Below are 27,219 nucleotides of genomic sequence, written 5' to 3'. Positions count from 1 at the left end.
CTGAGTTTGTCCAAATCCTTATCATTATCTGTTTCAACTAATACTCCTTTATTTCGTATCGCTCTTAGATTTCTAATTTTTATTTCTTGAAACTTTTCCTTTAATGTGTTAACAATTATCTCTTTAAATTCCTGGCTCGTCTTATACTGTTCTGAGGACTCCTCAGCCCTGAAAATAACCTTATTATTTAATCTTGCCACTTTGCTCAGCTTTCTGTTGTTATCCACCATACAGATATCATTTGTTATTACCAGTTCACCTAATTGAGGCTGGCTGAATCCAGCCCTAACCTTGTCCGCATAGGTCCGCTTTTGTTCTGCAACATTAGATAGAAAAGACTGCCTTCTTACAATGTTATCTAATAAAGTGGCACTCCCGTGCTTTAAGACGTTCATTTTCAATGACTAATGCTGTTGATATAGTCTCCATGTCAATCCATACATCAAGTAAGAAATGAATTGCAGTTTAGTCACTTTATTATTTTCACTAGTCATGTAGTCAATGACTTTTTTCTTCTACTTTGTTACAAGCTCAAAAATAATAGACACGTCAGGGTGCCTCTGCCTTTGATCCTGTATGTTAGCAACAATTATTTCACCTCACGCACATTTGCGCCTGTACTTCTTCTCCCCGATTCCGAAAAAAAACTATCTACATCAGAAACCATATTATCAGGCTGAACATCCGGAAAATCGGTTATCTTAACATTTGACAAATCATTTGTCAAATCTGTTACGACATCATCTTCTTCTAACTGCACCCCCCCCCCCACAGTTCAACCATGCACCCAACTTTAACTACGTTTTCCACACCACCTACCTGAGTATGAGAATCAGCATTGCCAGACGTCCCAGGTTTAGGGCTCACATTAAGAGTACTCATTGCACCACTATCTCCACTACTTAAAACACTGCTTGCTTTAATATTTTTAACTTTAGACGATTTCTCAGAAGCCTTCCAGAATCAGTATTGTACAACGTGGGAATTCTGGAAGGAAGTGGGGGAAAGCCCCAATCTTATCTTCCTTCCCCCCTCCTTTACCAAGCTTCTTACTATGAATTCTGCCTTCCATTAACTATAATAGTCGGTTCGAAGCAACAATATTATTAACTGAAGATTAGTTAACTACACCAAAAACAACAACGTCAATAAATAAATCTATCAAGGATTAATGTTACAACAAAAAAAAAAAAAAAAAATAGCAATCGAGCTAGCAACCTTCACGCATTGCTTGCTCGATTGTGGTCGCTAGAGAACTGTGAAGTTCAACTGCCCATAAATGTATACATTCAAACAGAAGGTGATTAAATGAATTTAAATAAATATAGTTTGATGATCGCTGACCAATAACCATATAAATGAGGCTGAGGGAGAGCCTGAATTATTATTAGAGAGTTATTATTATAATTATTATTATTATAAGTGAGGCTGTGGGAGAGCCTGAATTATTATTACTTAAAAGAGCGTTGAACCACAAAACAAGCCACGCGCCAATTACGTGTCCATGCAGCCATGACGATGATCCATCTTAAAATCGGATGTTTATAGAATAGGCAATAATCACTAGAAAATCGAGTTACAGTAATACAAATAGGAAAGCAAATTTTAATGCTGGACGCCGAACATCCACCAGGAACTATAGAAATACATCGCCAAGAAGCCTGGAGTGTCCAATTACATATGTCGACGATGCCACCTGGCCTCAGAAATAATCCAACGCATCACCTCGGGATGCAAGGTAATCACGCAGACTGAGTACACTCACAGACACAACCAAGTAGCCAGAATGATACATCAGAAGCTAGCAAGGAAATACCAGTTGATTGAAGAAATTGTACCTTAACACAAGTACGAACTAGAGACCCCAACCCACAAGCTGTAGTGGGACCGCACAATAACAACGGATAAGACAATCCCGCACAATCCCAATTTTATGTTGGAGTGTAATTATGGACAAGAAGGAAAATGCCACCTATCTGATTGACATAGCGGTACCCAACACTGGCAACCTGCAGAAAACAAGTGGGGAAAAAATTAGGACTAAGACAGTAGATTAAAGAGATGTGCTATATGCAGTAAGTTGCGACCATTCCGATTATCGTGTCGGCCAAAGGTATGGTGCGAAAGACTCTACATAACAGCCTAGGAGAAATAGGTCTTCCAGCGAACATCTACAAGGAACTCCAAAAAGTCGCAATCCTAAACACCTGTAGGATAATCAAAGAGTTCCTCGACCAACAGTAACACCAGACATAACAACCACCCTCTGTACTTGGTAGCAATACCCGTCACGAGGTGGGACTCCCAATCAGGGAGAAATAATATAACAATCTTCCCAAAATTTGTGGAAAACCTTTCAAATAGTTTGGAATAACGTTATTCAAGACACTAACTGTGTAAGGCCTTGAACGGGTTGAGCACGCTGAATTCTGATGGGATCCTTCCACTTGTTCAGATTACGAACCTAAGGGGGCATATAGGCATATATTTTTAGGCTGATGCTGCATAAGCTCATACGCTGCATAAGCTTTCTTGCATCGCATGCCACTACTACTACTACTATTATAAAAATTAAATTACCCGAATGCCACGTCTGTGCAAGGCAGTGAGTATCTTATTTTTTTCGTGGCTGTTATTTTGATGAAAATTAGCATACTTTAACATTAAACTATAGATTAGCATTAATCATTTCAATTTTTTTTCTATGAATTTTCAATGATTAAGAAAAAATCTTGAAATACTTTGTGGTGTGGTGTTTTTATATTAAACCTTACAATCAGCGAATTTCAAAATAATTAACGAAAAGTGTTGTCATATGTTGTGGTTCCCAAATTTATGTGGGAGTGTAATTGGAGGGAGGACAGCAGGACTTGTATGAACCTCATAAACCTTCATTAAAATGATTAAAGGGCTACCCTTTCACTTCGTTGAATGCTAGCATTGCTTTCTGAAAAAAATAAAATGATTGCTTTCCGAAAAAAAAATAAAATGATAAAATAAAAGAAAATAAAATGAAAAAAATAATATATATATATATTTTTTTTTTTTTTTTTTTTTTTTTATATTCTTCCAATCCATGTTGTTGATGAGGATGAATTGGTATTGTTCGATTGAGTAGAAGAAATTGCTGTGTTTTCTTTTCAAAATATGGTGAGGGCGCTACGTTAATTATTATTCGCGCCTATTGTGTCTGTTGATTTGTATTTACAAAGTGTGGTTTGAAAGTTTTTTTGAATTTCAAGTAAAAGATGTCTTTAGGAGTTCCAGTAAAAGTTCTTCACGAAGCAGAAGGACATGTAGTTACTTGTGAAACAACTACCGGTGAGGTCTATCGAGGTAAATTAGTTGAGGCTGAAGATAATATGAATTGCCAAATGGCAAATATCACTGTTACATATCGGGACGGACGAGTATCTCAACTTGAAAATATTTACATTAGAGGTAGTAAAATACGATTTATGATCCTTCCTGACATGTTGAAGAACGCACCAATGTTTAAAAAGATGGGACAGAGGGGTGGAGGTGGAAATGCTGGTCGCGGAAAGTCTGCTATCTTGCGCGCTCAAGGTAAGCAAATTTTTATGTTCAAGTAGATTTTGAAATGTGTTTAAGGCGTGCTAATAGAGATTAAACTGTATCAGCAGTTCTGTCAGCATCGTTCGTGTTTCTGAACTTTCTAGTAAACCCTCGAACCAATTCTACTAATTAAAAAGGGGAAACTTTGGAATAGTGAATTCTTTGGCGTCGTGAACGAACGATTGACGTGATTGTTTCTCCCCTGTCACGTGACAGACCCGAACTGAGAAAATATGGCTGCAATTAGAACCAAAAAAAAAAAAAACAGGAGCAAAATAAAAGCACAATAAGTTAAAAAAAAATACAATTTTTTTCTGCACCTTCTGCTAATATTCCAAACTATAGCAAGTCATACAACTACTACTACTACTAAACAATTCAAATCAACAAGACACCAAAAGCACAAACAAAAACACTCAACTGACCAGTGGGATGCCCTCAACCACTAACCTCGCCTGCCGGCTTGTATTAAAAAACCCACACTCCTTTTGCTTGAATCCGTTCTGAATTAGTGGCGAAAACTAACCTGACATTTTGTCACTGGTGAAAGGCTATTAAAAACCCAAACTTCTTTTGCTTAAATCCACTCCAAATTAAGTAACTTTTATCACTAGACAAAAAATGGAAGACGGTAAAACTCCAGAACACGGTGCCCCTTTGAAAATCACGTGCATAACCTGCTATGGTTAGCATTAGTTAGGGTGTTTATCCCACCCTTGCCGCTGTTTTAAAATCGGGAACTCGTTTTCCTATTTTAAAACAGCTGGAAGAGGGGGAATAAACACCCCAAGACCATGGCAGGCTGAAGGTGCACCATGTTCTGGAGTATAGCGTGGAAGACTATTACAAAACCTACACTTCTTTGCTCTAATCGGTCCCAAATTAGTGGTGTAAACTAACTTTACATTTTATCACCAGACAAAAATAAGTCTTAAAACCCCACACTTCTTTTGCTAATCTAACCTAATCCTTTTTCACTAGAAAAAATGAAAGTATTAAAAATGTGACCTTCCCCTCTGTTTTTCCCTTCTAACTGCAACTGTTTTTCTCTGTTCACATCCATCATGTGACCTGTTTGTCATGTAGCCTTTCCCTGTAACTTGTCATGTCGCATAAAGAGGGGAGGGAGGAGCAATCACATCCTCAACTTTGATTGTTCATCGGTGACAGTATAGGGTACCCCAGGGGTATCCTATACCAAATTTCAGCCTTGAATTATTGAATTCAAAAATTGACAAAATAACTCTCTGAACTAAACTTTTTTTATTATTATTATTGCTAAATAAAAAAAGTTTAAAACTGATAAGCAACCTGTCTCACCAGGGCTTTCTGCCCCCCACACCTCTCGGTGAAGCTGTGAAGGAAAAGTTAAATTTTTTTGTGGAAATGAACTGCAAATAGTGTGGGGGGGAACCTATTAAACAGATGAAATTTTAATGAATAAAATTAGCCCGTAAGATTAAAAGAAGTTTAAAAATAAGTTGAAATAAGGCAGCACGAAAACTTAATGTGAAACATGAAAAATGAGGACGTGGTAGATGCTTAGTCTACATAACTCGACTAAGGGTCTACATAGTTTGCAAAGGAAGTAAGCAAACCCTTAGCCATAATTATGAAAGCTTCCTTGGACTTAGGGGAGGTACCCATGGACTGGAAATGTGCAAATGTCCCCAATTTACAAAGGGGATTCAAAGGGAGACGGGTAATTACAGACCTGTTAGTCTAACTTCTGTTCCAGTGAAAATAATGGAGTCAGTGGTTAAGGAAGCATTTTTCCAAATAAGGAAGCAATGCAGGATCATCTAGACCATAAGGTATGTTCGTGTCAGACGGCACCTGGGATTTCTCCCATCTCCGCGTGTGTTTCGCTGTATCGAGGACAGTACACTGTCAAGCCAGAGACTTGAAAGTGTGTGGGTCGTGTCTGTGCAGTGTGATATGTTGTGCCCATTGTTTATCCGGCTTATTGGCCGCCAGGCCCCTAGTGGGGCCCGACGTTGCCCATACCCTGCCACGTGGAGGCTAGCCGGGTGTATCCAGTATCACAACAATTTGCTCTGGCAGGTCCTGCCACCTAGTTTCCTGGGATTTCAGTGGCTAGGGCCTATTTAAAAAAAATAAATAAATAAATAAAATAAAAGTTTATGCATTTGACATTAATGCTTAATGGGATTGCTGTTAGGAAATCGCTGGTTAGGGTTGAACACTAAAGAGATGTGTTAAAGGCCAAATAGGTCGGGCAAAATTTTGATGTTATTAAATTTAGACATGTAACGCTAGATAAAAGCTGATAGTGTTAGATATCTTAGAGATTTGCACAAAACCGGTAGAATTTAGACGTTGGTTATAATTTGGCGGCATTGTTAAGGGGTGTACTCGGTCGATTTAGTGAGAGAGAGGGGGGGAGATTGAAGACTGGTAAGGAAACAGATAGAAGAATAGGGATGGATAGAGTAGGCATCCCCAAAGAGGTCAGTGGAGACGAGCCCCACCAGGCGAAATATGGGAGGGTAGGCAGGGAGGAGAGGAGACAGAGATCCGTCTCCTCCATTCCCTGCCTGGGGATGGGGTTTTAAAGGGAACCAGGTTAGAGTACCCAGTTCGGATCGCCAATGGCGTGTTGGCAGCAAAGCCGCAGAATGTCTTCGTCGGTGTCTTGTCCAAGGAGTGTCGAATCCGGTATGAAGGTCCAGCTGCCCATCCCGCTCTGGGGGTGGGATATGTTAGCTGGCAGTGGGGAACCTACCAGGTGAAGGGGGGGAGACGCACACATTTACTTCATTCGGAATGTGCATTCTCGCTCTACTTGCATTCTTTTTTTTATTTTTTTTATTTTTTTTTTATTTATGTTTTTTATACTTTTTTCTTATTTTATAATTTTTTTTTTTTTTTAATTTATTTTTTTTTATACTTTTTTCTTATTTTATAATTTTTTTTTTTTTTTTTTTTTCTTTTCTTTTTCACTCAACTCATTCATCTTTTTATCACACACCAGGAGGGGATGCAATGATGGGTAGCGTAAATTTAAATACTAATTAAAACCAGGGTTAGTGTGTACTTAACTTAGCATTTGTGTTCCTTTCTCTCACGCTTGCACTTTTATTCATTCTTCTAGTTCTCATCTCATTTATTCGACTCTTTCTTTCTGCACTGCACTCTCTGGGCACCGCAACTTACTGTTATTCTTCAGTTGTGGTGCAGGCCTAGCTGCAAGGTTTTTTTTTTTTTTTTTTTGCAGGCCAGGGGAGAATGCAGTGATAGTGTTTATGTGGTTTGTAAATGTTTGTTGGTACAGTATATATAAAGTAATGTAAGTTATTTTTAACTTTGTATTCTTTCGGCCAATTACATTTGCTCTTCTGCTCACTCCCATTCACTTTCTCTGCATGCATTCCCATCCCCCTCCCCTACATTGGTTTGGGGCCCCAGGTTCCTACACATGGCATGGTAGTCATGGGGAGTTTTGTTATGTCAGGTTTCTGTCAGGGTGCAGAATACTGCTATCCTAATAGTTTTTAAGTCATCATCTGGGCGTGGTGGGAAACTTGGGCAATTTTACTATTGATTATTGTTTAATTGCTGGGGGGCTGAAATTGCTCTGCGCATATCGAAATATTTCTGTGTGAAAGATGTAAAAGCTTTATAATTTTGCTCTTCTTTGATGAAGAGATGTTCTTCTCCCCTGGGAAGGGGACCAATCTGTGCTATTAGCTCTGTTCTGGGGATGTCATATATTATACATTCATAGAGAATGTGTGCCCAGTCTTCACTTTCGCCACAGGTGCAGTTTGGGTCATCGGTCAGGCCTAAGGAGGTTAGTTTCGCCTTTAGGGAGCCGTGCCCTGTCAATATAAATGTTGTAAAAAGTCCAGGGGCATACCACTTAGGTGGCTTTGGGCTAACCATTGACACCAGTGGCAGAAACCGTTTGGTGACCAGACCTCTGGTTTCCTGCTCCCACTTTGTTTGCCATAGCTCGTGGAGCTTTGTGGCTATTCTTTTTCTTTCATCATTGAAGGTATTGGTTGTATCAAGGGCTATCCCCAGAAGTTCTGTGGGTATGCCCTTTTTAAATCTATAATATAAGCCTCTTTTGGCTACTTCCAGGTAAAGTGGGAGAGTTCCGGCCAGCAACTGTAGTGCAGGTGTGCTTACTGTGCGACATGCTCTGATAATAGTGAGTAGTATTGTCCTTTGTATCGATTCTAATTTATTCCTATTTCTTACTATGGCCGAGCGGATGAACCACGCACCGGCTCCATAGGTGATAACAGGCAGGAACATTGCACGGTATATGATTGCCAAGGTCTTTCTTTTGAGTCCCCAGTCTGCTCGACTGATCCTGGCAATCATACCTGCATAATTTCGCACTTTCTTCGCCAAGTAGATCAAATGGGGGTAAAAAGTTAATTTTGAATCAAAGACCACTCCAAGATATTTTAGTTCTGTTACCATTTTTATAGTGATTGTGTTAATTTTGATTTGTGGACGTCTTCTCATGTCCAAATTACCTTTTAGAAGTATTTGTTTGGTTTTTTCAGGCGATATTTTGAGCATGTGCATTTGTGCCCACTCCTGCAGCTGCAAGAGAGCGGCATTTGATCTTTGCTCTACAACCACTCGTGAGTTGCCTTTTACAAGGAAAATCATGTCATCTGCAAAGGCCAGGCTTTCCACGGGGCCCAGATCCAAGGCCAGAAATTCATCCAGAACAGTGTTCCAAAAGAAAGGGCCAAGGATTGATCCCTTTCGGGCAGCCTTTATTCACAGGGCGTGTCAATTCCTGGAACCTTGTGCGTACTGAGACACTTCTGTCTGTAAGGTAGCTGTTTATTACCTTATAGAGGTTTTGTGGGGCATTTGCCTGGCGAAGTCTCCTAAGGACACTAGGCCACCACAGTGAGTCAAATGCCCCAGCAAAGTCAATGGAGATTGCCAGCATATATTTCTCCTCTGTGTTTTTAACTGTTGTCAGTAGGTGGTGCATGGCATCCTCCGTAGAATTGCCCGGCTTAAAACCATACTGATTGTTGGAATGCAAGCCTGCTTCTGTGTAATATTGAGCTAATCTGCTGTATATTAATCTTTCGTATATTTTCCCTAGTACAGGGAGTAGGGCTATTGGTCTATATGATTTGGGATCAGTAGGGAGTTTTTCAGGGTTTTTCAGGATTAACCTTAACACAGCTTGTTTCCATATTTTTGGGAATATACCTTCTGTCATACAGTTATTATATAGTGCTATTAATTTATCTGGTGCTATTTCTGCTAATTTTTTGATAATCTCAACCTCTAAGAGGTCAAAACCTGGGCATTTATTGTTTTTGGTTTTAGATAGTGACTTTTTAGACTTTTCTAAGTCTTGTATAGTGAACAGAGGTTCAATATTGGCATTGTCATATTCAGTGTTTTCTTTTATAATGTCGAGCTGGGTGGGGGAATGATTTCCAGTTTCAGTCTGAATGATACTGTCTAGGATGTTATTTACAGAATCCACCCAACACAGGGTTGGGGTTCCATCTGGTTTGACAGTAGTTTCTAAGACATCTTCTCTTGGCAGCTTGTTGGTCACTATTCTGTAGACAACTCCCCAAGGGTTATTGTTTCCAGTAGTTCCCACCAAGTGCTTCCAGCATTCCTTTTTCTTATCTCTTATGAGGGCTGTATACTGATTCCTGCGAGTTTTATAAGAATCTCTTAGTGCATCCACCTCATTTTGTGACCAAGATGTTCTGGCTCTTCGAAAATGTCTCCGTGCTTGGTGTACCCTACTTCTGAGTATAGTCAGTTCGGGGCACCACCAGGGAACTGTCTGCTTCCTCGGTTTTTTCCGTGGGATAGACAGGGTTGCTGTTTTTGTTAAAATGTTTGTCATAGTCAGTGCTTGCTCGTCCGGGCTACAGTTGCCTGATCTAGACCACTCATTTTCCTGTTTTTGCAGCTCAGCTGCTGTATGTTCTGCAAAAATCTGCCAGTTTGCCTTTTTAAGGTTATACCTTTTGATATCCAACAGAGAGTGTTGGGTTGTTTGTAATTGCCTGTTTAGTTTGAAGGAAATGGCTCTGTGATCTGATGTGGTCCAGGCTGGCTGGACACACCAGTCTGTGATTTTATAAGCTATTGAATTGGTGGCAAGAGTGATATCAATCTAGATCATCTAGACCAGCGTTTCCCAAACTTTTTTAGTCATGGAACACTTCATCTCACAACATATTCGCGGAACACTTATGAAACACAAGTTTAGCAGGAGCCAAAAAACTGTTTGCTAATATTTTATTACATACAACACTGTGCATCAAGAGCGTATTTCCAACACGTGTAAAGCTGAAATTCAAATAACCCATTATACTTTCCTTTTGGTCTTTTATTAGTTGGTTTCTGTTTTTTTCACTTCGGATTTTTGGGAAAAAAAGGCTGCGATTGTTCATTCTCACTTTGAAGTGTGACAATATTGTGTTTGTTTTCATTGACCACAGTTGCACTACTAGAAGTACTTTGCTTCTCGTTTTAAAGTTCGCTTTTTCAACCACAAATCTATGGTCACATATTTTAATAATATTTCGAAATACTAATATAATTATCAAAAAAAATTTATACAAGGAAGTGAGTTTAGTTATGATATCAGTTCGCTTCCTCTTGTCCTTTGACCCTTGTACTCCAAGCTAAATCGCATACGAATAGCATACTAGATCACCACATTGCTACTTTTTCGTAGGTGTCTTTACCTTTATGCATACTTCTCTATTCAAAAGCCCGACAAAATAAAGTGTTCTGCAGTCTATTCAATTGATTATTAGTCTATGCTAGTATATTAATAACCGAAAAATAAATTGTTAAATATTATGATACAAAAGTGATGAATTTTACAAATATCCAATATTTATTTTATTTTTTTAATTATTAATTACAATTTTTTGTGGAACACAGTTTGAGAAACGCTGATCTAGACAAGACTGCAGTTCAGACACAGCATGGGTTTGTTTAGGGGAAGTCTTGTCTGACAAATTGGATTGGATACTATGATGTGGTCACAAAGGAATTGGATGCAAAGAAGTTTGATATCATATACTTTGATTTTAGGAAAGCTTTTTGATACTGTGGCATATGGAAACTACTGTACAATTTGGAGCAGTATGCATTAAGGGCAATTTGCTACAATGGATAAAGGGATTGTTGAGTGGGAGAAGACAGTGGTTATCAATGGACTACTCTTCATGGACTAAAGTTATTAGTGGAGACCCACCAGGGTTTGGTGTTGGTCCCATTATTGTTTTCAGTATTTATCAGTGATATTTCTTTACTTATGTAAATTCTAGAAGGAAAGGGATGAATCAGATTGGTCCACTTAACATAGATGGTTCAACTATTGGTGGTCCTGCTCAAGTAGCAGATAAACTGAATGAGTATTTTGCACCTACATTCACACATGAGGAGTTATTCATGTTTATCAAATTTCTAAACTTCTGACATAATAGTTATGTCAGAAGTTTATCAAACTCTATCATGGAGCTAAGTGATTTTGTAATAACTGAGAGCAATGTGGAGGAGAAATTGTTGAAGTTAAACATAAAAAAAGGCACCTGGGGCAGATGGAATCTATCCAATTATAATTAAGAAGGCAGCAAGGAAAGTAAGCAAACCCTTAGCCATAATTACGAGACATCCTTAGAGTCAGGGGTGTCCCCATGGACTGGAGACGTGTACGTATCCCCAATTCACAAAGGGGTTTCAAAGGGTGACACAAATAATTATAGACCTGTTAGTTTAACTTATGTTCTGGGGAAAATAATAGTCACTGGTTAAAGATGTGTTACAGGATCACCTAGACAAGACAGCAGTAATAGCTCAGACACAGCATGGGTTCGTTAAGGGGAAGTCTTGTCTGACCAATTTGATTGGATACTATGATGTGGCAAAGGAACTGGATGCAAAAAATTATTTTAGTATCATATAAAGGCTGGCCATAATTTAAGTATCCCTATTCAGCGCTCTCTGTAGCTTTAAGTAATAAGCAGAATGCCTCCAAAATTATTAAGTAAACTATTCAAGGCATGGGGAGAAGGATCCCATGAAAAAAAAATTAGTTCCAAAATATACCAATAGGGGATAATATGGCACTGTACAAGAGGAAAGACATGACAAAGTACCAGCAAATAAATAACTAAGACAAACCTTAATGAAATTACATATTTTTATTTGTGCTCTTTGCAAAAAAACAGAAAGAAACTGAATTGCACTAATATTTTAAATCTAAACTAAAACATAAGACACTTAAGAGAGCAGAAAATTTGCACAAATCTGAGTTAATTTAATTTTCCCACCACCAGCAGAGAGCTATAAAGGCACAATGCAAACATTGCAAGCGTATTCTGTAAGTTTACTGTTAACATTATTCCTCAACTGCAGCAAAGAGGATGCCTGGATGAGACAATTTTTATGCAAGATGGGGCTCCTCTTCATATTGCATGACCAGTACAGCAGCTTCTCTGCCATCACTTTACTGCAGAAAGAGTCATTAGACATTTGTTTCCTATTGCATGGCCACCACGATCACCTAACCTTACACCGTGTGATTTTTGCTGTGGGGTTACCTCAAGGCCAATGTCTATTGAGGAAGTGTCCCTAACCTACCTGTCTTAAAGGACCATGTAATGCAACATATGTGGAACATTACTCCAGACATGTTGCATTCTGCAATGGAGCACGATATGCATTGAATGCAAATTCTGGTCCAGAACAATGGTAATCACATCAAAAACCAACTCTACCATTAGTGACATCATCAACCATCGGGAGTAAACTGTGAGTGAGTTTTTGGAACTTTGAAACCATTTCCTCTGGCAGTTTAGTTGTTTCTTTCTGTTTTTTTGCAAAGAGCACAAATAAAAATATGTGATTTCATTAAGGTTTGTCTTAGTTATTTATTTATTGGTACTTTGTCATGTCTTTCCTCTTGCACAGCACCATATTATCCCCAATCAGCAGATTTTTGAACTATTTTTTTTTACTTAAATTATGATAGCCATACTTAGATTATGGCCACCCTGTACTTGGATTTCAGGAAAGCTTTTAATACTGTTGCGCATGGAAGACTACTGTACAAATTGGAGCGGTATGGCATTAAGGGCAAGTTAGTGCAATGAATAAAGGGATAGTTGAGTGGGAGATTGCAGAGAGTGGTAATAAATGGACATTGCTCTACGTGGACTAATGTTATTAGCGGAGTTCCCCAGGGTTCGGTGCTGGGTCCATTGTTGTTTTGTGTATTTATCAGTGATATCAATGAAGGTATATCATGCTTAATGTCCAAGTTTGCAGATCATACAAAGGTTGGCAGGGCTGTTAATGACATTAAAGACAGGATCTAGAAAAGTTAGGGAGATGGGCTGAAAAGTGACAACTGAAGTTTAACATTGACAAATGCAAAGTACTCCATATGGGTAGCAGTAACCCAAGAGAAACATGCAGACTGTGTGGTACTACACTCAGGGAAGTGGAGAATGAAAAAGACCTGGGGGTAATTGTGCAGTCAGATATGAAGTTCTCTGAGCAGTGCAGATGGGCTGCCAGAGCAGATCCATGGAGTCTTGTTAATGATATATAGGAATTTTGCTAGCAGACACAAGGAGGTGATTATCCCTTTGTATAAGGTAGTGGGCAGACCTTGAGTACTGTATACAGGTTTGGAGGCCTCGTTTTAAGAAGAATGTAGAGTTGCTAGAACAAGTACAAAGAAGGGCAACAAGAGTAACCTAGTGGTCAGGCGGGCTGGTGCATTAGTACACATGCCTTGAGTGACCGGAGTTCAAGCCCGTGACTGCTGAGGTGCCTCCGTAGCCAGGTGGGAAGGAGCAGCAGCAGTGCGTAGCACACGCTTCTAGATTAGACCGGGGTTCGAGCCCGTCACCACCAAATACGGAGCATGCGGAAAGGTCAGGGAATGACCACCGCACCGGAGCAATATAGCCTTAGTTGCTAATGCTCCTAAAAACCAAATAACAACAATCTTCATCAGCCCATGACTGCTGAATACGATCTGTACTTTGTAATCTGTACCTTGTGAACTCCTCTGACCATTTGGTCGTCCCGGAGTATAAACAGAAAATTTATTTATTTATTGGTGTGAGGAACAAAGGGATGCTCTTACCAAGAAAGGCCTAAGTTCTAAGTTGCTGCATCTAGAGGCCAGGCATCTGCAAGGTGATCTGATTGAGGGGTATAAGGCCATGAATAGTTTGAGCCGGCTCAGTGCTGATGTGATTCTCCTGCTTGCTCAGTTTATGAACCTGAGGAGGCATAGATTCAAATTGAGGAAAAACAGTTGCAGAATAGATGTAAGTTTGCCTTTAGCCAGTGGGTAGTTGATTGCTGGATCAGACTTCCATCTCTTGTGTTGGAAGTTGGCAGCTTAAATAAATTTAAGTCTGAACTAGACAAACATTTGGAGTGACCAGATGGACGAAACGGGAAGGGGGGGATGGTTTGGCTGATGCTGCATAAGCTTGCTTTCTTGCATCATATGTCTCAACTGATGCTAATACCTAATACATTCCACTCAGTGCCTTCTGTGGCTGTCTGACAGAAAGATGTTAGACAAATCTTGAATAGTCTTGAAAACAGGAAGCTCCAGATCTTCCTTAGTTTTGCTCCTTGCGTTGCCTTTTCTACTTCGTTGTTGCAGTGGTATTTTTTTTCTTTTGCTTGGAAATTTGCTCATCCATCCAGTTCCTGAAAAGGATGATAAATTCCTCTCATCCACTTATCACTCCATTGCATTTACTTGTAATGTTTCAAAAGAACCAGAGAAATATCAATAGCAATTGCTTGAAACTCAAGCATTAGTAGAGGCATTTGATGCAAGAAAGCAAGCTTATGCAGCATCAGCCAAAAAATAAAATAATAAAATAAAAATAAAAAATTAAAAAAAAAAAAAAAAATAATAATCACTTCCACTTCACCCTTCTTTTCGTTCGAAATACCTGTCCAGCTGAGCCTAAAACTTATTTAGGCTATCAGCTTCCATGACAAGGGATGGAAGTCTGTTCCACCAACCAACCACCCGCTGGCTAAAGGCAAATATCCTCACGTCTATCCTACATCTGTCCTTCCTCAATTTGAATTTATGCCCTCTCAGGTGATTATTCTGAGCAAGAGGAAGAATCCCATCAGTGTTGAGCATGCTCAAACCATTCAAAGCTTTGTACACCTCTATCAGATCACCTCGCTGGTGCCTAGTCCCCAGACACTGTCATTTGCAAAACTTGGGCCTTTCTTCGTAAGAGCACCAATTTGTTCCATTCACTAATCTTGTTGCCCTTCTCTGTACTCGTTCCAGCATCTCTACATCCTTCTTGAAATGAGGCCTCCAGACCTGTATACAGTACTCTAGGTATGGCCTGACCATTGCCTTATACAAGGAAATAATCACCTCCTTATCCCTGCTAGAAAAATTCCTATATATCATCGACAATACACCATGAGCTACTCCTGCAGCCCGTCTGCACTGCTCAGAAAACTTCATATCTGCCTGCACAACCACCCCCAGGTCCCTTTCATCCTCTACCATTGTCAATGTAGTACCACAGAGTTGATACGTTGCTCTGGGGTTGCTGTTTCCCATATGTAGTACTTTACATTTGTCAATGTTAAACTTCATTTGCCACCTCTCAGCCCATCTGCTCAACCTTTCCAGATCCTGTTGCAGTAGCATGGTGTCAGTAGTGTCCTTAACAACCCTGCCAACCTTCGTATTGTCTGCAAACTTGGACATTAAGCTTGATATACCTTCATGATTATCATTTATAAATACAGAAAACAATAATGGACCCAATACTGAACCCTGAAGGACTCCACTAATAACGTTAGTCCGCGATGAGCAGTGTCCGTTGATTACCACTCTCTGTCTTCTCCCCCTCAACCACCCCTTTATCCATAGCAGCAATTTGCCTCCAATGCCACACTGCTCCAATTTGTGCAGCAGTCTTCCATGTGCAACAGTATCAAAAGCCTTTCTAAGATCCAAGTATATAATATCAAAGTTATTCCCTGCATCCAGTTCTTTTGTGACTGCATCATAGTATCCAATCAAATTGGTCAGGCAAGACTTCCCCTTAACAAAACCATGCTGTGTCTGAGCTATAACTGAAGTCTTGTCTAGATGATCCTGCAGTGCTTCTGTAACCAGTGCCTCCATTAATTTTCCGGGAACAGAAGTTAAACTAACAGGTCTGTAATTACTTGTGTCGCCTTTTGATCCTCCTTTTGTGAATTGGGGTCACATTTCCACATCTCCAATCCATGGGTCTATGGATTGGAAGTACCCAGTCTATGGGTACTTCCCCTGAGTCCAAGGAAACTCTCATAATTATGGCTAAGGATTTGCTTACTTACTTTGCTGCCTCCTTTAATATAACTGGATAGATCCCATCCACCCCAGGTGCCTTTCTTGTATTTATCTTCAACAATTTCTCCTCCACTTTACTCTCTGTTATTACAAGATTCTCTAGCTTACTGCCAGAGTTGAATACACCTCTGGCATTCCCCTCACTGAATAACTCCTCGTGTGAATGTCGATGCAAAATGTTCATTTAGTTTGTTAGCTACCTGAGCAGGATCATCAACAGTTGACCCATCGATATCAAGTGGACCAATCTGATTCATCCCCTTCCTTCTAGAGTTTACATAAGTAAAGAACTCTTTGCTGTTTTTCTTTGCATCCCTTGCCAAAGATTTCTCATAATCTGCCTTCACCTGCCTAACCTCCTTTGTATCTGGGTTACAGATCAACTTGTATCTATCATAGGCTTCTGTGTCACGTGTTAATTTGTATGTATCCCATGCATTTTTCTTCTCTGCCATATGCCTCATTAGTTCATCTGACATCCACTTAGGCCTAAACCTTGAACAATATTCCTTTGTTGGTATGTAAAGCCTAGTAGCTTCCAAGATAAGTTGTTTGATTGCTTCCCATTTTGAATTTGCTGTTGGTAACATCATCAGTTGGTCCCACTGTATAGAATTTAAATACTGTCTCAGTCCATCGTAGTCGCCTTTACGAAAGTAATAACCCTTCCCTTTACCCCTAATGGTAGTTACCTCTTTAAGTAAATCCCACTTCAGCACACTGTGATCACTGCCACCTAGTGGTTCATTTACCTGCAGATTCTTAATGCATATAGAATCACTACTGATAATGAAATCAAGAGTATTACTCCCTCTAGTTGCCTCCCAAACATGCTGATGTAGAAAACAATCATTCAATAAATCCACAAAAGCCTTGCTAGTGTGTGGGTGACCAGCCCCCAAATTCCAGTCAATATCTGGGAAATTAAAATCCCCCATTATAAGACTCTGATTTACTGGCCCACTCTATTTTAATGTACAGTTTCTTATTATACTCATCAGAGTCATTGGGCCTATAGCACACTCCTATTCTCAATTTTGATCTCCCAATGCTTATGTCACACCAAACTGACTCGACACTGCACTGTCCAGCAATGTCGACCGGCTTCACTTCCTTGGATTTTATGTATTTCTTAACTAATAGCATAACCCCTCCTCCCTTCCTATCCTGTCTATCCTTTCTGTAGACATTGTACTCCCCAAATTTCAGTTCTGCATTCCTTATATCTGTGTGACACCACGTCTCTGAAATCCCCACAATATCTGCCTTTGATGTTTTGAGCAATACCTCAAATTCATCAAGTTTATTTACTAAACTCCTAGCATTGGTGTACACGCAAGCATACATGCACCTGTTCTTTTTATTAGCTACCCTAACACAACCCATGTATTTACTTGTATCGCAGTGATTTCCAGCAGTCTCTGAAATATCCTGCATCTTATTTTGCAGGCTGCGGCTCATTCCAATAGAAGCAGTGCAAGAATCACTTTCACCTCTGCCAGTGGCTACTGTTAATCTATTAGTTCTTGTATCCCCCCCAATCTAGCAGTTTTCCGACCCACCTAACACTGCCTCGATAGCATCAGCAAACATTCTTGCGCCCTTTCTATTTAAGTGTATCCCATCCCTGTAGAAGCAGTCTCTCCTAGCAACAAGCAGTTGCTCTTTATATTTCTAAGGCTTTTGATTTTTGTCACAAACATCTCCTCTTGACATGGGCACTTGTATATGGTGAGTGAACCTCCTATTCAGTGCACCAGTCCTCCAGATTAGCATAATTGGCTAACACCATAGTACTCTGGCATGTTTTCCATGTGTTACAACATAAGTAAACTTGGAAAGGGGGATCCTGGATGGTTGAGGGGACCAGTTTCAACACACTATTTTAGTCCCTGCTTTGACAAGACGGGTGGTCCTGGGATGGCTTGCCCAGGATCACTTGGCTAGTGGGTTTGCCTGTAAGGGTCGACTGTATCAATGCCATGCCCCTACCCTCGTGGTCTGGGGAACAGGATTCAGGCTGGCGGTGGTGTATGTATAATGTGTGGATATGCTTGGCATCCCACTTGTCAGTGTGTTTATTGCTTGCCAAAGAAACAATCACTCATGAATCCTGATAATCAGCATTTTTCTTCTGTGACCCTAACAGTCTCAGATACTAAAGACAATAACAGCGCTAATGCAGGAAAACATTCCAGAATGATAGAACAGTTTCTTCGAGCCACCTCTATCAGAAGAATTGCGATTACAGTTTCCCTTCATAAAACAGTAAGTTCTTATCATTGTGTGACTTTCGAGTGGAGTCTTGTGGAAATGTCAGAGGAAGAAATCTGTTCTGAACTTAAGCCACAAAGAGTGACAGCTGTAAAGAGATTACTTGAGTGTAGAGATGGGAATCTAGTACTGACTAGAAATCTCATTTCAACTCGCTAACGTCTCCTAATTCCCTCGCAGATGGGTACCTGCACAAAGCTAGCAAATCTCTTAAGATGCTTTGTGTCAAAAATTGAGACAAATGATATATGATTTACCCTTGTAGATGCAAAACTTAAGGCCAGTGTTGTGACCAAACATATAATCAAGAACATAGTTTTGGTAATCTAGAATATTAGTGATCTGCAAAGATTTTGATGTTTCTGAATTTCATGGTGTTTTTGGGTGTACTTTATTGCCAATTCTAAAAATCCAAACTGTTTTTACCCATCACATACACAATTTTTTTCCAAACATTAAGAATTGTTTTCTTAGATACACATTCCATTCATATGCAATGTGTACTACTTCTTTCTGTCTGACAGGTATAGATGTACACAGACATGTTTAGATGTCATGACCTGCAAGTCAGGTATCTTTATAAAGCTGTGAAGTGTTTCTTCTGCATTCTGTTGTTTTCTGGTGCAGTCTTGAGAACTAGTATTTGCTGCTAATGTGATTTTCATATTAGCAGAAAATGGAAAATTGTGGTTGTGGGAACAACCCAAATATATTTTGTTTGCAGTAACTGCGTGACCAAACAAAGGCATAGTATAACATGTGAAAAATGTATATGCAGTATATTTTGGGATTAAATTAGGTGACCAAGATAAAAGGCACATCCCATAAAGTGTGCTATACATGTGTGGAAATGTGGTGAAAAGAAAGTTGCGACATTTGCTATTCCTTTAGTGTGGAGGAAGCCCCAGGATCATATTAAAGACTGCTACTTTTCTTCAATAAAGTAGCAGATTATAATATGAAGAACAAATAGAGCATTGTGTACCCCAACAATGTTGCTCTGGCTGAAGACCCAGTATCCCATGGACCTGAACTACTGGTGCCACCACCAATTCTACTTGAACATGTATTATTAGATCCTGAATCTGACATTTGTGATCTAGAGGATGATATAAACTTGTGATGAAGAAATTCACAACTGTGGACCACAGCTATTTACACAAAGTGAACTTGGCAACCTCATGAGAGATTTGAATCTACCCAAAGTTTCTGCAGAGCTTGTAGTGTCAAAATCGAAATCCAAGCAGCTGCTGGCCTCAGGAACAATCTATTCTTGGTATAGACCAGTAGTTTTCAACTGGGGTGCCACAACAACATACCAGGGGTGCCATGTAATTTGGGTTTAAGTTACTTAAACTTGTTTGTTTTTTGAAATTTATATATTTATTTCATTATAAAAAGGTGTAAAAAGATACAATACAATGGATACTGTATCGTATATTTTTAATTTTGTAGTGATCTATAATTGATGTTTATTTAGTACCTCTATATAAAGAATAAAATTATTATATAAGTATATATTATTTGTATTATGAATTATAATTTTGTTTATAATTATATTATTATAATGACTGTCATAACTTTTTTTTAATATTATATATACCCACAGAGAGAATCAGATTATTAAAAGGTCGAAAACCACTGTTAGGTATTTCTTTTGGCCCGAGGGCACCGTGAACCGAGAAAGTTTGGGAACCTCTGGTATAGACATTGTGGAAAAGTATTGGTTTTCCATTTTACCAAAGAAGATCCAACAATATATTGCAACAACATTCCTGCAGTGATGATTTTTTTAATTTGTTTTTATTTTTTTTTCTACCAACCAACAGTCGAGGCTATTCATTTACTTATCAAATCAAAGCCAAGCCTCAAAGGATTTCTCCTTCATTATGGATACAAGTATGCATCCATTCCTTTAGCCTGCTCAGCATACTTAAGACAACCACAACAATGTTAAGCACTTTTGGGGGAAAAAAATCAGTACTAGGATCATGGTTGGTTACACTGCAGAAATTTTAAAGTTATTGGTCTGCTACTAGGCTAACACAAATGCCTTGCTTTCTGTGCAATTGGATTAGTCGGGCAAGAAGCGGACATTGGGAAATACAAGTGTGGCCACCAAAAACAGTCTCTGACACCATTTTCAAAGAACGTTAAAGTTGAGCAATTTATAGATTGAAACAAAGTAACACTACTTTGTTTCAATCTATTACTCTGCATGTAATCCAGATTTAATAAAACAGTTCGTCCAAGCCCCAAATTTGAAAAATTCATGAAGCAAATTGAAAGACACTTGGACTGGCTTTAAAAACATAGTGTGCAATTTTTTAGGAAACGAACACCCAGATTATGAAATGATTGTGGGTGACATACTGACAAAGTTCAGAAAAATATGCTGCAATATGAGTGTTTCTTGCACTGTCATCTCAGCTATTTCCCAAAAAATTTTAGGTAGTTTAAAGTGTAGAGTTAGAGGAGAGGTGAGATTTCTATCAGGATATAAAAGAAATGAGGAAAAAAGTACCAAGGGGGATGGAATGTCATTGACAGTTGACTACTGCTGAATGCTAACAAGAGGAGCAGTTACCAAAGCTAGCTGTCTGAAGTCAGAAAAGCAGCAATCTGTGCTTATGACAAGAGGATGAGGTCTTTGACATTTCTGTTTTTATGTATTTTTATATAAAAAATAACCTGTTTATAAAACAGAAGCACCTCCACTAATTTCTTTTTTTTAGAACTTTTCTTAAAATGCAAACTGGTGTTATATGTTCTTGTGTGCGGTTTATTTTCATTGTACTAAGTTTTTTGTGTATATTTTATTTTTTCCATTTAATTTGATATTTTGTGTGTGTGTGTGTGTGTTATTTTTTTCCCTCCCACAAATTGTTTATTTTACTGTTTCCATTTTTGATGAGGGCACTGTGTATGGGTAATACTGGAGAAGTTCTGCCTAGCTTTCTGTTTTTTGGTATCCTTCTCAGAGTGTGTACTTGATTAGTATTCCGCATGGCATAGGATGACTAGTTTTTCAACCCAGCCCTTTAGAAAGTTTAGAGTATTTTTGAAATGCTGACTCGTGGTTATTTCAGACAGTGGTATCTTGTGGTTCCTGATGGGTTGGGGCGTCCAGTAGGTGAAATCCTTTATTATATTGTATATTTCAGTTGTATTCTGTCATTTATCCTACTTTTTTTAGTTCATAAATCCAGACATGAAAGCATGTGCTGCAAAAGAGACAAGATCATTTCAAGAAATGTATACTTTAATGAAAATAAAAAATAAATAAATGTGTGTGTGTATATATATATTTCTTTTTATTTCAGTACAGCACAGTGTTTTGTAAGGAGATTGTAATTTCTTTGTATTTGTTCCCTTTTACACTTTTAAAGTAAGTAGCAGTAACAAGGAGTTTTGCATACCATTGTTTCCGGTTACTAGGTAATTTGTTCTGTGTTGTGTATTTTAGGATGTAGAACTTCTGGAATGAGTAAAAACAAAGAAGGGCAACAAGATTGGAGAGGGGATCAAAGGGGTGCCCTTACCAAGAAAGGCTTCACTTCTGCAAATTGCAGTATCTGTAGACTAGATACCTGCGAGGTGATCTGATTGGGGTGTTTAAGGCATCGAGTGGATTGAGCAAGCTCAATGCTGATGGTTCCTTTTACTCAGACTATGAACAGGAGTGGGCATAAGTTCAAATTAAGGAAGGATGGTTACAGAATAGGTGTGCAGAAGTTTGCCTTTAGCCAGCAGTTGGTTAATTGCTGGATCAAATTTCCATCTGTTGTTGTGGAAGTGGATAGATGAAATGGGAAGGTTTTTTTTATGTGAAAACATCTTTGCCAGCACATACTAAATTTCGGACTGAAGTAAAACCAATTTGTCATGATTTTGCAACACGGAAATGACATCATTTCCGGTTTAGCAATTAAATCTACTAACTGGAAATGATGACTCAAACTCTTGGCAGAATAGTGAATTCCAATGGGACAAAAGAGATGTCAATGATGGAGAGGAGATGACATAATTTCCAGTTTATTGATCAAATCAATGGACCTAAAATCCTGATTTTGCATGGAAGTAGTGATTTTGTGACATGGAAATGTCATTTGACATAATTTCCTGTTTGTCAATTTGATCGACAAAGTGGAAATAACGATTTTGAGACACGGAAATCATGTGTCGACATGATTTTGTTGATTTGAAGTACCATTCGTGTGACAAGGCATGAATGGTGTTTCATATTGACACGTCTGTTGTTTACCTGGTGTTATTTTCTTGTAACACATGAATATATGTTTGTGAGTTTGAAGTTTGATGCTCCCTGAAGCCTCACTAATGGAGGCAGACACTAACTTGTTAATCATTGCGATGATGTCTTTGTTCTTGCCCAAAGGACCTTTGGGAGTGTTATTTAGCCACTGCAAAATGTGCACGTGTGGACTACCTCGATATTGAAATTCTGTGCACGTGAAAAAGTTGACCAAATGGGCTATAATGTTTTGCAATATACAATATGTTCATAATTACATCCACAATCTTCTTGAAGTATATCGCACAGGTTATAGCACCTTCATTCACTAGCGTCGCCTTCTACATGAAGTCCATGTCGCTCTCATCATCCTTACTAATATCGCGCCCCTTATTCTGTAACTTGTACAATAGCTAAAGCAAGTGTGCCCAACCGATTTCTTTGCCACTCAGAATCAAGAACATTGTTGGTTTACCAAGCTGTCTAATCATAGCGAATAGATTACGTTTACATTGAGCTCAGTATTAGATTGAATTTGGAATTTTCCTTAGGAAGGCTAAATTGTTTTCGATACAGCTGTTAGTGTATTGTTTGGATAGAACTTGCTCGTGGGTCAGTTTTGTACTTTTACCTATGTATTTGAAAGCCACCATCAAAGAGTCTCTCATTTGCAATCTCGTTATCTTCATTGATATGTAAAGGAGATGATATGGAGTAACACTGCATCAGTCAGATCATCTGAGCTCGTTAGTTGCTATCATGATCGGAGTCGCACGTAAATTCTTTCTGAATGTTCTGAATTGTCCAAGATAAATGCTGGGAAAGGATAGTTCCTCTGTGTGCTTGTCAAACAGTAAGCCCTGCAGTACATTATGTCATATTTAGCCAAAATAATTTTCATGTGACTGTTAACAAAGAATGACTGTTCTATTGTGATTTAATACAATTAGTAGTAACAGTGGCATGTGATGCAAGAAAGCAAGTGTGAGCTTATGCAGCATCAGCCAAAAAAAAAAAAAATCACACCATTCCCTCCAAATGCCTGTCCAGTTCCTCCTTAAATTTATTTAACCTATCAACTTCCACAATGACAGATGGAAGTTTGTTCCAGCAATTAACCACCCGCTGGCTAAAGGCAAATTTCCGCACATCTGTTCTACATCTGTCTTTTCTTAATTTGAATTTATGCTCCCTTAGGTTCGTAATCTGAACAAGTGGAAAGATTTCATCAGAATTCAGCGTGCTCAACCCATTCAAGGCCTTATACACCTCAATCAGATCACTGCGCAGGTGCCTAGTCTCCGGACACTAATTTGCAAAACTTAAGGCTTTCTTCGTAAGAGCAACCCTTTGTTCCATTCACTAATCTTGTTGCCCTTCTCTGTACTCGTTCCAACAGCTCTACGTCCTTCTTAAAATTAGGCCTCCAGACCTGTATGCAGTACTCAAGGCGTGGCCTGACCATTGCCTTATAAGAGGGACAATCACCTCCTTTTCCCTGCTAGCAAAATTCCTATATATCATTGACAAAACCTCATGACCTGCCCTGGCAGCCTGTCTGCATTGCTCAGAAAACTTCATATCTGACTGCACAATTACTCCCAGGTCTTTTTCATTTTCTACCACCTTAAGTGTAGAATTGATAGAGAGATGTGTCAACCAAATATTGAAGCCATGCCTTTACCACTAGCTTTCTTGCTAACCCAATCAAATAGATGGACTTGTATTTTCTTGCATTTTATATGCACAAATAAAGTGCCTGAGGCATGCATACGCACAATATAGCATTCTGGGCCAAGTGATCAATGTGCCTGTTTCAGTCAGTCTCTTTGGCAAGCGGAGGGATGTGTTGACTGAAACAGGCATATTGATCATTTGGCCCAGAATGCCGTATTGTATGTATGCATGTCACAGGTGCCTTATTTGCATGAATGATAAGCGAGGAGAAATAAGCCTCTCTGTCACTAAATCCAACTTCGGTAAATGCGATGGAATTTCTGGTTAGACAAAGCTATTTGATTTAGATAGCACTGGAATGGCATTCTTAAGTGATCCTGTTGACATAAACATTGGAAAATGCAGTGCATATCAGTGGTGCATTTTTAGCAGCTGGTTTCTTTGTGTTGTTTTCAAACCATAGACATTTGCAAACGGCGCATACAGAACAGAAATCATTTTTCATAAATATCCTTTCAAACTCTTGATGCGCATCCTTATGTAAATAGTAGTTGGTGTAAAGAAAAGGAAGTTGATCATTTAAACTCATCTGCGCCACAATTGGAGAAATGTTCTATTGTACATAATTAATACTCACTTCGGGTACATCATTGTTAGATGGAGTGGCATTGCTGGGTGAAGGCACTGCTAAGTCCAACGCTTGATTTTTCTGTTTTGTCTTTTATGCAATCTTGATAGTCTGTTGTTCTCACACACTCATTGCTACCTCTATCTTTATTTTGTTAGGTTGGTTTGCTTGATACTCTCGACAATGCTGTGCATTTGATTTTGGCATCATTGAACACAAAGGCTATAACAGTGTGGCATTCAGTCCCTTTCACTACTCAGAAAATTATTGATGCGAAAACATCTACAACAGTGCCCAACAATGGAATGGAATGAAAATGCAGATTGCAACAATACAAGTATTTGTATTGTATTGTTGCAACCATACTATTCAACAAATGGCTACAATCAAATGGATAATTAGGCTATTGGCTTTGATTTTAACGTTGATTCGGAAGAGTAAGTAGTGGGCATGTTCATAAAACATTATATTGTTTATACTAAATAGTAAATAGTACAGACTGAAATACAAATTTCATTTGCAGCAATACAAATACTTGTATTGTTGTAACCATACTATTCAACAAATGGGTAATTAGGCTATTGGCTTGGATTTTAAACGTTGATTTGGTAGAGTAAGTAGTGGGCATGTCTATAAAACATTATATTTTTTATACTAAATAGTACAGACTGAAATATAATGCTAATGTCACTAACATTGATTCAGTAGAGTAAGTAGCGGGTGTGAGCATAAAATGTTACATCATTCATGATTTCGTTTCTAGCTGTTCAGGCACCTCCGTAGCCAGGTGGGAAGGAGCAGCAGTGCATAGCACACACTTCTTGATTAGACCGGGGTTCAAGCCAGTCACCACCAAATACGGAGGATGCGGAAAGGTCAGGGAATGACCACTGCATATCCCGGAGCAATATGGCCTTAGTTGCTAATGCTCCTAAAAACCAAATAACAATTCTAGCTGTTCGATTTTAAAAGGTTCTGATTTTTGTCAAAAAATATAAAATATTTTTTATATTTTTGAAATATATGTTTTTAATGTTTAATATGTAATGTTTTATATATAAATATTTTTATATATGTGAAAATAAAACATTTTCACATAAAATATGTGAAAACATAAAATATGTGCGTATAGGGTACACATGCATGCGGGATTTTTTTTTTTTTTGTCTGATTCTTTATAAGCTTGCTTTCTTGTATCATTTGCCACTGCTAATATTATTGTTGTTGTGTTGTTAAAAGATTAGAATAGTTTAAACTTTTTTTTTTTTTTTTTTTTTCTTAAGAGGCTTTTTTTGTGAAGAAAGAAGATAGGTTATTTTGAATATGTTGGGTGACGTGACTGTACTGTGCTGGTTGACTAAGTTGACATGGTACTAGTAACATTAACTTCAACTGTATCATAGAACATAAAAGATTTCGGAATGGGTAGATTTCTAAAAGTTGTCAGGTATACTAACGGCATGGTACCCCTCCACAATCAGGACAAGCAGTAGGCAGTGAATCCTATTAAACACCCTTGATCTTGTCTTGTCATACTTGCTCAATAAAATGCTAGTGTCCCACCATTGCAGGTTCTGTGCCACATGTAGTATGGAACGTGTAATATACACTTTATTGTTAAGATACTTGTTATTGCAATTAATCCCATATTTCTATAACCTGAGTGGCTACTTAGAAAAATCTGATATGCAGTTTTAATTTGAAAGCATAGCTTGTAATTTTATTTTATTTATTATTTATTTATTTATTTATTTGTAGCTGCTGCAAGAGGCAGAGGAAGGGCCAGAGCACTATTCCAGCGTAGGAAGTGAAGAGAAAGTAATAAAGAATTATTTTCTGATGTGTCATTCAGTGGGTGATGTTAAAGTCTATGTAAATTAAATATTGTTTTCAAGTACTTTCCCACTGAATACTATAACTAGACATTTGATATAATTTTTTTTTAAATATTCCCTTTTTATTATGAACCTTCACTTGTTTGAAGATAATTTGTCTCACTCTTTTATATACATCTGCCAAAGTATTAAAAAGGAAGTTGGCCACCCTGTTCTCTTGGAGTCATGTTTTTTAATAGTTAAGTGTTGTGGCTTGGTTTTGTTAATTCTATAGTAGTTTTTCAAAGGGATCTGCTAGAATCTGATTTATAGTCACCCAACCAGTATTGGACAATTCAACATCTATAATAAAAATTGAGCCATAGCTCAAGAGAAATAAAAGGTGGGAATTTTTATTATAAATTCATCTATTGTGAACTTTATTCCAAGTATTTTAAATTATTTTAGTGCATTATTTTTATTTATTGATTTTTAAAACAACTTTTATACTTAAAAATAAAGAAAAGCAAATTTGTTCATTTGATATAACTATGGATGTTAAGTTTTTATTGTGAAAATGCAATTCAAAAATTGT

General features: G+C 38.3%; 1 protein-coding gene across 1 annotated transcript; it reads left to right on the top strand.

The window, feature by feature from the left end:
- Nucleotides 1–3,140: 3,140 nt before the first annotated feature.
- On the top strand, nucleotides 3,141–26,859 carry SmD3 (small ribonucleoprotein particle protein SmD3). Its single transcript, XM_090373637.1, has 2 exons — nucleotides 3,141–3,567; nucleotides 26,569–26,859. The coding sequence occupies exons 1-2, from the start codon at nucleotides 3,249–3,251 to the stop codon at nucleotides 26,619–26,621; spliced, it is 372 nt and encodes a 123-aa protein (XP_090229763.1). The 5' UTR covers nucleotides 3,141–3,248; the 3' UTR covers nucleotides 26,622–26,859.
- Nucleotides 26,860–27,219: the final 360 nt, after the last annotated feature.

The sequence above is a fragment of the Mastigoproctus giganteus genome, chromosome 5, assembly GCF_048544385.1.
Source record: "Mastigoproctus giganteus isolate SK-2022 chromosome 5, ASM4854438v1, whole genome shotgun sequence".
Taxonomy (NCBI): Eukaryota; Metazoa; Arthropoda; class Arachnida; order Uropygi; family Thelyphonidae; genus Mastigoproctus; species Mastigoproctus giganteus.
This window is presented reverse-complemented; position numbering and strand designations above follow the sequence as displayed.

Bases quoted from the DNA above. Each gene is read 5' to 3' on its own strand.
- SmD3 (XM_090373637.1), top strand. From the start codon at position 3,249: ATGTCTTTAGGAGTTCCAGTAAAAGTTCTTCACGAAGCAGAAGGACAT. The intron at 3,568-26,568 runs GTAAGCAAATTT...ATTTATTTGTAG, and splicing joins TGCTATCTTGCGCGCTCAAG to CTGCTGCAAGAGGCAGAGGA.